This window comes from Urocampus carinirostris, chromosome 1 (genome assembly GCF_059441175.1).
Source record: "Urocampus carinirostris isolate Australia breed hairy pipefish chromosome 1, RoL_Ucar_1.0, whole genome shotgun sequence".
Taxonomy (NCBI): Eukaryota; Metazoa; Chordata; class Actinopteri; order Syngnathiformes; family Syngnathidae; genus Urocampus; species Urocampus carinirostris.
The window spans coordinates 12,399,850-12,413,602 of record NC_142349.1 but is presented as its reverse complement, the minus strand read 5'-3'; the positions used below and the strand labels follow the sequence as shown (position 1 = coordinate 12,413,602).

The following is a 13,753-nucleotide window of genomic DNA, read 5'->3' as shown; positions in this document are numbered from 1 at the left end:
AGCAGGAGTTTTGCAGACGCTCTGACACCAGGCTACTCACAAGACAGCGTTTAAATAGTCTGGCAGCAATCTGTCAACGCGTTTCAGCTGGGTTCAATGGGCGGGGCCATTTGGGCGCCGTGGCAACCGTGACAGAACCTGGCGCCACACGGCGGGGACCAATTGGGCGCCATGGCAACCGTGACACAAATAAGCAATTGTCTTAGCAGTCATACAACTCCACTATGACACTTTAGAATTATGTTACATCCAAATAAAGGATTTGTAAAGAAAAATGCTGTGCCAAAATTGTAAATGTTTACACCAGCTTGGTATCCGTTTCAACCTGCACATTAAAAAAAAGAGGGGGTTAAAATGAAGTGTGTTGTTTTTAATGAATCCCTTATGATTTAACACGAGAGTAATATTGAAATGCCATGCAATGCACTCTAGCTTTATAGCCTTTTTATACACTATATCTCAATGTCAGGGTTGAACAAACTGATGGAGGCCAGTGTGTCTGTGGCTAAGCTCTCCAAAGAGCTGGAAGTCAGTGAGAAGGAATTGGTGGTGGCTTCTGCCAAAGCTGACAAGGTACAAAATACACCAAGAGCAATTCTGCCCTGCTTTTTCAAAGCACTGAGTGCAATGGATGTTTTAGGTGTTAGCTGAAGTGATGATCCGAACTGAGGCGGCCACTATAATCAAGAATGAGGTCCAGACTGTGAGTGACAAAGCCCAGATGATCGTGGATGAAATCACATATGAGAGAGCCATTGCAGAGGAAAAACTGGAGGCGGCCAAACCAGCGTTACAGGAGGCTGAAAACGCTTTGAATGTGAGGCTTTTTTTTCTTATAAAGTAGAACTGGTTTAAAAAAATGTTTATTTAATTACAGTTTCCCCTCTACATTGGCGATTAATTTGTTCCCGAATCTAACTCGTATCAAGAATTTCTCGTAACTCGAACAAAAACACTTAATTCCAATTATTGTGTTACAGGCCTCTCAAAATAATCCAAGTTAAGGCTGGATATATATATAGAACACATCTTCCTGATCATTAAAACACAAACACAATTAGTAACTAAACATAAAAATAAAGTAATTAGATATTTATTAGATACGCGACATTATTATGAGCACTTAGCATGAAGGAATTCGGCTGTTGCTAACGGAAGTGTATGGGATGGTGGTAGAGGAGTGGGGCGGGGAAGGTGCGGGAGGAGTCAGGGAGTACGAGAAAGCACAATAGAAAAAATACATTTCCTGCCATAAAGACCTGATTCAGGGTGTATGTGCTTACTAAGACGAGATGATGCTGGCAGTGAGCGGTCTAGAGCACTTGGCCCATTATTGGTAGCATCGACAAATTCTCATAACTTGGATATTCTCTCAAAAGACATCTCATATCTCCAATTTTCCATAACCAAAATAGCTCGTATGTAGAGGGACCAACATACATGGTTTAAACATCTTACTTTCAAGACATTGTTTCAGTTTGTTGCTCACCAGAATATTAAAAAAAATGCACCCAACAGACCATCAAGCCTGCTGATATCGCCACTGTGAGGAAACTGGCCAAGCCTCCTCACCTGATCATGAGAATCATGGACTGTTGTCTGCTGTTGTTCCAAAGAAAGTTGGAGACTGTCCAGTTGGATCCCAACTTACCCTGTCTCAAGCCGTCGTGGCCTGATGCCCTCAGAGTGCGCTGTTTTCTTTTTCAGTGGAATAGGCCCAATGTCCACATTTCTCATTTTATTTTTTTCTCTGTGTCTCTTTCAGCTCATGGGCAGCACTGGCTTCTTGCAGTCACTTCAGCAGTTTGTCAAGGACAAGATCAACGAGGAAACGGTGGAACTGTTGCAGCCTTACTTTGAAATGGAAGACTACACTATGGAAAACGCCAAGAAGGTGTGCGGCAGTGTGGCTGGTCTGCTCGCGTGGACCAGGGCTATGGCCACCTTCTATGACATCAACAAAGAAGTCTTGCCGCTGAAGGTAAGAGGAAACAGATGAAAAATATAAGCACCCAGTAAGAAGTTGTACAACTGCCAATGAATTTGTTCCAAAGGTTCAGCTCTGATGCATGATCTACTGCCACCTTCTGATATGGGAGATATTATATTTGATATTCTGATCAAGACATCACAAAGGCTCTTGACGTTTATCCATCCATCCATTATCTGCACCATTATCCACAGTAGGGTCGCGGGGTGCTGGAGCCCATCTCTGTTGTCTTCGGGCAGTGGGCAGGGGACACCCTGAACTGGTTGCCAGCCAGTCGCAGGGCACACAAAGACAGACAATTCGTTCGCTCACTCACACCTAGGGACAATTTGAACCGGCCAATTAACCTGACATGCATGTTTTTGGAATGTGGGAGGAAACCAGAGTGCCCAGAGGAAACCCACGCAAGCACAGGGAGAACATGAAAACTCCACACAGGAGGTTCGATCTCATGACCTCAGAACTGTGCCGCACACGCTCTGCCGTGCTGCCCCTCTTGACATTTAATATTTTGCTAATAATTTTATCAGTTTGTTGTCACTCAGTAGATTGAATTGCTATTTATTTTCTCAGGCTAATCTGGCCGTTCAAGAAGTACGTTACAAAAAAGCCAGCGCCGAGCAAATGGCTGCCCAGGCTACGCTGGCCGAAAAGGAAGCCGAGCTGGCCTTGGTGCAGGCAAAGAGCGACGCCGCCAGCAAAGAGAAGCAGGTCAGCAACTTCACTGAAAGCCCCAAATGGTGATTAACGTGCATGATGCTCACTGTCTGGTGGCTTTCTGTAGGAATTGCTGGACAAATCCCAAATGTGTAAGAACAAAATGCAGGCCGCCTCGGATCTGATCGGTGGGCTCAGTAACGAGAAAGTTCGCTGGACTCAACAGAGCAAAGAATTTAAATCCCAGATCAAAAGGTAAGTAGAAATGCATACCTGCCAAACGTCGACACTTTTCAGTAGAAAAGAAATCGACTGCTTTTTCAAATTCAAAGAACAAAAATATCTTGAATTGAGACTAGTATTTTAGTCAACAGCTGCTTGATTTCAAAGCGAGACTAAGTCGCCCCGCATAAATAAACAGCTCCAACCGTAGCATTAGGTTGGTTTTGGTAAGTTTGCCACTTCCGGTTCTCAACGAGCAAACGTTTTTTATTTGTTTTTTAATATTCTGGCAACAGATTGAGTTTTGTGTGTAAAAACAGAGTGCCCAATAAAATTTACCATTTTTTGATGTCAAAGGACTGGCAATGTATGGAAATATTTTGTGCATTCAATCATTTCAAATGTTTTACTATTCTCTTTGTTTCAGCTTACACTAGCAGAGGTATTTCTCTGTTATACAGTATACAGTAGACAAATCTAAATCTAAAGGAAAATAAATACTGACGTTCTTGTTTTTACTCTTTCCATGCTTGAACACGTATTTTTTTTTAAATTTAATACTTAACATTTGTAAAAAAAAAATCTGTGAAAGTCATTCATTCCCCAAATGATTGTTTTTGTTTTCTAGTTTCAATTCAAATCCCATTTTAATGTTTAATTCCAACTAGATTGAGATTCTTTTCTTTTTATTTTTAGTTGTTTACTTTTAATATGATCTATTTTTCAATAATTTCCCTTTGTGGTAGTGGGGCTGATCGTGGCATGTGGTGTGAGTAATATTCTTACATATGCTTACATTGTCAGTCAGTAGTGTGTAAACCAGTATATGCTGTCGGGTCTCTCGACTGATGAAGGGTTGCACGGCACAGCAACTCACCCCTTGTTGTGCTGTGGGCTTAATGTTAGATGTAAGGTTGGGAAGATCGAATGAATGTTTGGTCAATCGGAGTGTGTCTTTTTCTCTAGCCACCTCCCAGGAGGGGGGGTATGGCTCCAATATGTTGATTGATTGATTAATTGATTTTCCCCAAAAATATTTGTTCCCATTTCATTTTCAAATTTGGTCATTTTGTATTTTTTAATTCAGTTTATGTAAGATGTATTTTATCTATTGAATAGCATTTGATCTCTTGTTTGTTTTGGGGATTATCCTGATTTTTCAATTAACTGGGTTATTCACTTTTCCTTTTGCATGATCCGTTTTCTTTTATCCTAAAACAAAGAAAAACAAATTGAAGTGTGTCTTTGAATTTCTGTCAATTTTTTTCCTATGAAACACACATTTTTTTTTAGATACTTTTTATTTTTCAAATACGAGGGAATATGTTTTCTTGTGTTTTTCTTAGTTTTGTCCAAGTAATTTTCATATGTATTTTTAAGTATTACAGAATCAGTTAGTATACTTTTCTTTGAAAGTAATGCGCTTTTGAGTCATTTTTGCTTGACTCTTCAAAAGGTGTCAAACGCTTGTTTCGTTTTCATTGGTCAGACTGGTGGGCGACGTTCTTCAGCTCACAGGTTTCCTGTCATACTGTGGACCCTTCAACCAGACCTTTCGCGACATGTTGCTGGAGATGTGGAAGAACGAGCTCATTGACAACAAAATTCCATTTACGGAAAATCTCAACCTTATCTCAACATTAGTGGACGCTCCCACAGTGAGAACGAGAAAAAGTTGTTTTGATACGTGTGTGCGGGTGGGGACAAACGTGTTTCTTTACACTTTAGATTAGCGAGTGGAATCTTCAGGGGCTTCCAGGAGATGACCTATCGGTACAGAACGGCATCATTGTCACCAAAGCATCAAGGTATCCTCTTTTGGTGGATCCCCAGACTCAAGGAAAGACTTGGATCGCGGCAAAAGAAAAGGCCAATTCCCTACAGGTATTATTGTTAAGTTACCATGGTTGAGATGAACGTCTTTTACCCTTGATGTTGCCCCGCTTCCAGATGACATCCCTCAACCACAAGTTCTTCCGTACGCATCTGGAGGACTCTGTATCCTTGGGCAGGCCGCTACTTATTGAAGACGTAGGTGAAGAGCTTGATCCGGCTCTAGACAACATCTTGGAGAAAAATTTCTTCAAATCTGGCTCCAATTACAAGGTGATTTGAAGCACAAAGATACTTCTTTATACGAGAATAATCCATTCCCGGATTGTGCTCGTATCCAGAGCGACTTTCCTGAGATGAAATAACTGAAAACCAATTGATCCGTTCCCGATCTCCCAAAAGCATCCAAGTTAACCCTAAATAGCTAAAAACACATTTCCCTGATTTGGAAAAACACATTCAAATAGTAATTAAACATAAAAACACAGTGATAAATGTAGAGTAAATTGCTTTAAATTATATATATTTGCTTCACAATCTAATTCAGTTACCGATTCGGCCAGCAAGTGGTGCTCACGGTTTCCGCAAAGATGAGTTAAAAATAGCCTCATACTGTGTCTAGCATTTACCCAGAAGGAAGCAGTTACTCGCCAGTTAAGGGGCCAGTTACTCGCTGAGGGGCCTGCTCTTGATCCTGGCTTTCTTTGTCTGCATGGGGGCCAAAGGCCAATCAGGCCCCTTAATTAGGCTCCCTTTCCAGAAAAGCGCGCATGAAGAAAGAGACAGAAAGCAGTTTGTGCCTTTCTTTTAAAGGATAGTGATGTCAGTCAACAGAGGCATGTCCTGTGACCGCTTGACTTACTTTGTGTATTTGCAACTGTATATTTTTGTAATGTATTTATTTTAGAGATTTATTCTGTTATGTGTTCTACGGATGAATCAAAAATAGGGGGCGGACCAGTTCATGATAGTAATTGTTGATAATAAGCAAAATTTTTTTTTTTTATTTGAACACACAATGAAATAAATTCTATGGCATTAAACATGACACATGTGCAAATCATTAATCTTTTGATTAAAAATGAACGCTTTGGGGTTTCAAAGCTCTTTTATAAAGTCTGGTTAATTCCTGTGAATGAATTGTGTGTCTTTATAGATGTTGGCAGAGTCAATGGTTAGAAAAAGATTAGGGGAAATTGATTTGTGGCAGTGTAGTTCCTCTACATAAGTTAAATAAGATGATAATAAAATAAAATAAAATAAATCGCCGTCCGACGTGTACAAAGGAGTGCATTTTTTCCCTCCAGTTCTCTGTCACCAAAAAGTGACACATTATCTTTTTTTTTCATATTTCAAATAACGCAATACAAAAGAACTTTGTATTATCATCAACCTAAATTACATATCATTTCTTTTTTCTGTGGAGGTTAAAGTGGGAGACAAGGATGTGGACGTGTCCAACAACTTCCGCATGTACATTACCACCAAACTGCCGAATCCATCGTACACTCCGGAGGTGAGCGCCAAAACGTCCATCATCGACTTCACTGTCAACATGAAGGGTCTGGAAGACCAGCTGCTGGGCCGTGTCATCCTCGCTGAGAAGAAGGTTGGTCCGACCTATTTTAAAGCATCAATTTAATTTTTCTCCATATACATTTTAAAAATGATTCGTAACGTTTTTTTTTTTGTGTTCATCTGTTTATTAATCCTAATTCTCGAAATTTCTCCTGTTTTCCTAAATTAAGTTTAACTTTGTTGTCATTGGAAGACATTGGTGTCTTTATTTAAAGAAAAAATAACGAGTGTTTTCAGTTCTATAAGGCAGACCAGATTATAATGTGCACTTTCAAAAACACCTTTTGTGAAATATCTTCATATATCAGGCACGCGGCACTATAAGGCACATAGAATTAAAAATATTGTAAGACCTAGGGTTGCATAAAAAGCCAGGGAATTAAAAAATATATATTCTCTAGTAAATAAATTGAATTAAATTATCTTAATTGTCTTTTATATCAATGTTGTGAAACATTATATGCAACCTTGTAAATTGTGGTTCCACCACTTAAAGAAATCGATGATTTCATAAATGGTTACCATATATAGTAACAATTAATAGTAATACATTTCCAATTTTAATTATTTTCTGACTTATAAGATGCACCTAATTTAAATGTGCATTCAAAAATGAGTCACACTTTGGAATTTCAGCCAATTTTTTGTTTTATAAGCGCTTTATCTCCAACCTTGTCCCCCTTTTCTTTGCCCTTGATTCTTGCAATGCATTTAACAGGAACTAGAAAACGAGAGGCTGAAGCTCATTGAGGATGTGACCTCCAACAAGAGGAAGATGCAGGAGCTGGAGGACAACCTTCTGTACAAACTCAGCACCACAAAAGGTCAAAAATCAATCTGATGTTTTTATTTTTTTCCCGAGACTCAATACGTTTGAGAGTTTTTCCCTTCTGTGTGGCCCGCAGGTTCCTTGGTGGATGACGATTCCATGATTGGCATTTTGAGCACGACCAAACAAACCGCTGCCGAGGTAAGCATCAAGCTAAACATCGCTGCTGAGGCAGAGGAGAAAATCAAGGCGGCTCAGTCGGAATACCGTCCGGTGGCCTGCCGAGGTAGCATCCTGTACTTCCTCATCACCGAGATGAGCATGGTCAACGTCATGTACCAGACCTCGCTCGGTCAATTCCTCAAAATATTCGATATTTCTTTAGCCAGGTAAAGTCTTTCATTGTTTTCTGTCGGGAGAAAGTAGGAAGATGATCCCTTTGCCCCCGATTTCATGAATTTGAATGCCGCAGGTCGGAAAAGTCGTCCAAAACATCCAAAAGAATCGCCAACATCATCGAATACCTGACGTACGAAGTCTTTAGATACACTGTCCGTGGGCTGTACGAAAACCACAAGTTCATCTTCACCATGCTTATGGCTCTTAAGATCGACCTGCAGAATGGAAGAATACAGCATAGCCAATTTCAGACTCTTATCAAAGGTAAGTTGCTTGGAAAAAACGAGGCGTCGTCAATTTCGTTTATCCTCTGAGCATAGTACAAGGTTGCGCGCTGTTAAATCTCGTCAGATATGATGATAATTCACAGCAGTAGTTTACAGGCCCCCTTTTGCATGTGTTTATACGCAGCTCATTCACTGCTTACATACTGCATAGTGGTGATATTTTTATTTTAATATATCGTCTCATGCTCATCTTGTGTATATAATTTTGAGGCGCATCTTGTCTTGTGATATTTGTGTATTTTGCCATTATAACTTTTCACTATTTGATTCAACAGTTTTTTCTTGTTTGCTGCAGGTGGTGCTGCACTGGATTTGAAGGCTTGCCCGCCAAAGCCTTTCTCCTGGGTGCTTGACATTGTGTGGCTGAACCTTGTGGAACTCAGTAAACTGCCTCAGTTTGCAAACATACTCAATCAGGTCGATATTCGCAAATTTCATAGCATCTTGATTCCGTGTGCGTGTTTTCACCTGTTGTCTTGATCGCTCTGTGTTTCAGGTATCCAAGGGTGGGAAACATTGGAAGGTTTGGGCAAACGGCGACGCCCCTGAGGAGGCTCCTATCCCAGATAATTACAACAACCTGGATGTCTTTAATAAGCTTATGCTCATCAGGTGCTGCGATCTTTTTTTATGTTTTTATAAGTTGCAAAACACAAACACACCTATATTGAAAAAGGTTTTTGATTCCCAGGTCCTGGTGCCCAGATCGCACCTTGGCTCAAGCCAGGAAGTATGTAGGTGAGTCCATGGGTGCCAGGTTTGCTGAGCCTGTTCTTCTGAACTTGCTGGGCACATGGGAAGAGAGCGACATCCGCACACCACTCATCTGCTTCCTCTCAATGGGCTCGGATCCCACCAACCAAATAGAAGCCCTCGCCAAGAAGCTCAATGTTGGTAAGTCTGTTGCGCCTTTACCAATATAAATATATTTAGCAATGATTTGCCACCTTTTCATGGTGTTCATGTTTCTCCCAGGGTGTCGGTCCATCTCCATGGGGCAAGGACAAGAGGTGCATGCAAGGAAGCTTGTAAATACCTCAATGGCGGAGGTACATTGCTTTTTGTCCTGTCTGGTAAATGTAGCAATATTGGAAATGGCTCAACTATTACTCCGTCTTTGCCTGCAGGGAGGCTGGGTTCTTCTCCAGAACTGTCACTTAGGGCTGGAGTTCATGGATGAATTATTGGACACCGTCACACACACAGAACCAGTCCACAAAACCTTTAGGGTCTGGGTCACCACCGAACCACATGACCTCTTTTCCATCACTCTTCTACAGGTAAACTCTTTTGTTTTCCTCAAAGTATCGCATTGAATTCAGTCAACATTAACAGGACTGTCTCAGAAAGCTAGAATGGTGTAATAAACTTTTTTCCTGTAATGTGCTTTTAAAAGGTGTCATACATTCGGGATGTGCTACAAATTACCGTACTGATTATAAGCCGCACTCACCACTTTTTGAGTGATTTGACAATATTGTACGTATACAAGCCGCACCCAAGTACAAGCCGCGGGCGCCCACAGTAAAGCTTGCGATACCGTCACAAGTTTAACCTGGGCCAGGCTGTAGATCCCCATTGAAACTTCATAGATAGTATACAATCTTGAACCACAGTTGACATCACATATAGAAACTGATACCCGTAATTAAGGGATGATGCAGACTTGTACGGTCGGGGTCCCGATGAAAGTAATCCAAGGAAACAAAATTTTCAAAATTTAAGGGTGGGAAAAATATATATCCAGTATTGTCTGCTGCGACAACAGACAGATCTATCGGTAACTCAGCTTTACCACATTTCCCATCAGCCCGTGTTTGCTCCGCCCCCTATTTTTGATTCATCCGTAGAACACATAACAGAATAAATCTCTAAAATAAATACATTACAAAAATATACAGTTGCAAATACACATTATACATGGTTACACATATTTACGAAGAAAGACAGTACACCGAGAGAGTTTTCAAAGCTTTAATAATAATAATAATATAACTTTCATCCCAAACCGTGCCTTTGAAAGGTACCAACACGCTAGTAGGATCACGCTCACAATTTTTGAAAAAGCTTCCCGTAAATGTGAATTTCACAATAGATCGTCTTCAACTTCCTTTTCATATTAGCCACCAAGGGCATCTTCCTTAGTATCGGAACGATTTTACAGATAATATATGCTAAAACTTTGCGAAAGACTGCAGTCTTTCTTGGTGCACATAATCTACTGGACTTAATCTTACCTTTTAAACTCCTGCGCCGCTGGTGGCCGTTAGAAAAATTCCATAAATTAGCCGCTTCACTGAATAAGCCGCAGTGCTGAACATTTGGAAAAAAAGTAGCGGCTTATAGTCTGGAAATTACAGTAACTGAAATATGGCAAACCATCTATTCTTTTAATGTTGCTGATCATGCCTTGCCGTCTATTTGTTTAATTTTTCATAATATTCAGTCTAATAAAATGAGATGGGATATTTGAGTTTTCACCATAATCAGAAATACTATTTGTTTGTTTGTGGCTGTTTATTTAGGCACAGCACACAAAGCAACTTCTACAACTAATTAATAAAAAGAAACAATGAAATATTTGCCCAGAAAAACAGACGTGCAGTACAATACTATAATACATAAACATGTGCCCAAAGGGAGTAGGTTAAAGCTGGAACTTTTAAGTACCAACCCCCTATTCCATTTTTCTATTTTAAAACAATAAAATACGTGCAATGTTTTAGTTGTACCCAGAATGAATTATTAATTTATGGTTTTTATTAGCATTACAGAATTTAAATACTTTTATCACAATACTGTAATTTTCCAATCAAGTAAAGTCAAGTTATGGGCTAAATTATATTGAAATAAGTAAATCTTTCTTTTTGGTTTGGCTTTCATTCATTTGTATAGAATTCTTTGATTGAGAATTCAGGTATTAGACCAGATTTCAGTATTGGACCGATACCAGATCATATTTGAATGTATCTGTACCTGTAACAGCTATCGCTACTGGTGTCAGACACTTGTCTGGACACTTTATCAGGAACTGAATACACGTTTAACACACTGCTGCCCGTCAGTTTTTTATGTTAAATCCATTGGTCATTTGAAAATATTAATAATAATAATAATAATTTATGGGCAGCACGGCGGCGCAGTGGTTAGCGCTTGTGCGGCACAGTTCATGTCATGGGAACCTCCTGCGTGGGTTCAAATCCAGCTTCAGACTTCCTGTGCGGAGTTTGTATGTTCTCCCCGTGCTTGCGTGGGTTTCCTCCGGGTACTCCGGTTTCCTCCCACGTTCCAAAAACATGCATTTCAGGTGAATTGGCCGGTCCAAATTGTCCCTAGGTGTGAATGAGCGAATGAGTTGTCTGTCCCCGTGTGCCCTGCGATTGGCTGGCAACCAGTTGAGGGTGTCCCCTGCCCACTGCCTGGAGATGGCTGGTATGGGCTCCAGCCCCCCCGCGACCCTAATGAGGATAAGCGGTACGGCTGATGAGATGAGATAATAATTCTATAAACGTGGTAAAAATGCTCAAAACACAATCTTAGTTTGCTTATATCCATATCATTGAGTACTGAAGAGTAAAAGTAGTGAAAGAAAAGGCTAAAATAAATAGACTCAAACGTACTGTACCTAATGTTAAGTATATGCTCTTGTACTAATAATGTACTGTAATACGCTTTGTTTTGTTTTATTCTTCTATTTTATGGGTAAGCTGGTCTAGGCTACAATGTTGACGTAAGGAATTCCTCAAAAATCTATAGATCCTATTGCCATAACACTAAAGTACCCTTACTTCTGTACCCTTGTAGTCCTCCATCAAGTTTACCAACGACCCGCCACAGGGACTCCGTGCCAGCTTAAAGCGAACCTTTGTAAGCATTTCGCAAAACCAGCTTGAAGTGAGCAACCTGCCCACATGGAAGCCGTTGCTGTACGGCGTAGCCTTTCTTCACTCTGCTGTTCAGGTAACATGGTGGCTCACTTTCATAAAAGTTATTGGGTTACTTTGTCACGAGCCACAAATTCACAAATGTGGCATGCACTGTGCACAACCAGCCACAAACAGTATGGACTGTTTCATAGCCTACATGACATCACATCTGAAGCTGGAGATAATATACGTCACAATGTTTACAAACAAATGAAATGGTCTATTTACCGTACTATAAGGCACAGCGAAAAAAAGACCTATTGGTCAGAAATTTGAAACGTGCGCCTTATAATCCAATGTGCCTTATGTACAGAATATTTAAAAAAGCATGGTTGCATGTTATCTTACGCAGTTCTTGATCAGTTGATACTTATCGCTATTCACATTTGCATGACAATGGTGGCAACAGGGATCGAACTCGGAAAGCAGTGGCACGAGCTTCGAAACCTAACCACCAGGCCACTAGGGATATAAATTACTTAAGAAACGGTAATAGGTCTTATTTTTTTGTCACACTGTTTGTTGTCACCGTATCAGATACAAATGTCAGAGAAATGAGAAAACAGAAAGTGTTTGAAAAATCTGTTTAAATTTTTGCTCAATCTAATTATTAAAAGTGACAAACGTTGAATATCTGTGGCCACGTGCTAATATCTTTAAGGGTCACCGAATTACTTCCCACAATGCCTGTCGCTTCTGTCAGTTCAGAAGCTTGTGCGCTTTGTAAAGACTTTGCAAGTCTGCAGTACAATACTGTACTGCGATCTGGGTTTGATTCCCATTGCATTCAATTGTAACCAGCGATATATTTTGACTGTTCAAATCAATGTATGTATGTATAGAGTTGTTATTTATTTTTAGTGCAACCCTAACCCTTACTGTACTTTTAATTCTATGTGCCCTATGATCTGGTGCGCCTTATGGTGCAGCAAATACACTATTTGTTAACTTTTCCCAGGAACGTCGTAAATTTGGACCCCTGGGATGGAACATTCCATACGAGTTTAACTCTGCAGATTTCACAGCCAGTGTTGAGTTTGTGGAGAGACACCTGGATGACTGTGGGCCCAGAAAGGTGACCGCACAAAAATACACAAACGGACGCAAACAATGCCATAGTTTTGTAATTTTCCGTTTTTCCTAACCGTACATTCTCACATAGGATGTGTCCTGGGTGACTCTGCGCTACATGTTAGCAGAGGTGCAATATGGAGGCAGGGTCACTGATGACTATGACAAACGACTGCTCAAATGTTTTGCTCGGGTAAGGATCATGTTTTCCTTTTTTCCATGTTTTCCTTCCTGGTGTCAAAAATTTGGCCTCCAAGAAAGATTAGTACCGTCAATGGATTCAATCTAGCCCGCTAGACAATCCTGAGAGCAGCACAGGGAAAAACCAAATTGACCCGCAGTTTTGAATATGTCCATCAGATTTTGCAAAAAAGTTCACGCCCTTAATCCCCACTGTTTTCCGTATTTTTCACTACGTTTTGTCCTTTTCATTACTATTTAGCACGTATTGAAGCGTTTCAGTACTTTTTAACATGATTTAACACTTTTAAAACTTTTTTTATACTTTTCACTATAGTTTTCACATTTTACATTTCCGTTATTTAGTGATTTTTTTTTAATACCTTTTTATGCTTTCTTGTACTCTCCAATTATTTTTCCTATTTACTACTTTTTCCCTTTGTATACTTTTCATACTTTTCACAATATTTCATACGTTTATACTTTTCTACTCTTTTCCATAATTCGCAGTACATTCTTCTCTTCTTTACATTTCTGTTTTTTAGTATTTTTCAACAAATGTTCTTACCTTTTATTACTTTTTCATAGTATTTTGTACTTTTGCAAATGTTTTATGCTTTTTCATACTTTTCATAATACTTAGTACTTTTTCATTCTTTTCTGTTCCTATTCATTCTTTTCAGCAAAACTATTATTCTTTACATGACCTAGTAGTATTTTAGCACTTTTTCATGCTGTAATTCTCAGTAATTTTTCATACTTTTCACTAGTTTTTGAACTTTTCCCATACTTTTTAGTACCTTTTTGTGCCTTTTCAGTCCTTTTTAGTAATCTATGTATT

General features: G+C 39.7%; 1 protein-coding gene across 1 annotated transcript in view; it reads left to right on the top strand.

Annotated features, from left to right (window-relative positions):
* The window catches only part of LOC148373586 (dynein axonemal heavy chain 8-like), a 59,303-nt gene that overhangs the window by 39,270 nt on the left and 6,280 nt on the right, over positions 1-13,753 (top strand). The window contains exons 59-79 of the mRNA XM_088326962.1: positions 470-573; positions 641-817; positions 1,519-1,686; positions 1,766-1,981; positions 2,564-2,701; positions 2,775-2,902; positions 4,359-4,527; positions 4,598-4,753; positions 4,820-4,975; positions 6,129-6,311; positions 6,999-7,104; positions 7,186-7,438; positions 7,522-7,712; positions 8,031-8,152; positions 8,232-8,347; positions 8,427-8,629; positions 8,711-8,784; positions 8,863-9,015; positions 11,540-11,695; positions 12,620-12,736; positions 12,824-12,925. Coding sequence (XP_088183088.1) covers positions 470-573; positions 641-817; positions 1,519-1,686; positions 1,766-1,981; positions 2,564-2,701; positions 2,775-2,902; positions 4,359-4,527; positions 4,598-4,753; positions 4,820-4,975; positions 6,129-6,311; positions 6,999-7,104; positions 7,186-7,438; positions 7,522-7,712; positions 8,031-8,152; positions 8,232-8,347; positions 8,427-8,629; positions 8,711-8,784; positions 8,863-9,015; positions 11,540-11,695; positions 12,620-12,736; positions 12,824-12,925 — 3,188 coding nt within the window. The remainder of the gene's footprint in view (positions 1-469; positions 574-640; positions 818-1,518; positions 1,687-1,765; positions 1,982-2,563; positions 2,702-2,774; positions 2,903-4,358; positions 4,528-4,597; positions 4,754-4,819; positions 4,976-6,128; positions 6,312-6,998; positions 7,105-7,185; positions 7,439-7,521; positions 7,713-8,030; positions 8,153-8,231; positions 8,348-8,426; positions 8,630-8,710; positions 8,785-8,862; positions 9,016-11,539; positions 11,696-12,619; positions 12,737-12,823; positions 12,926-13,753) is intronic.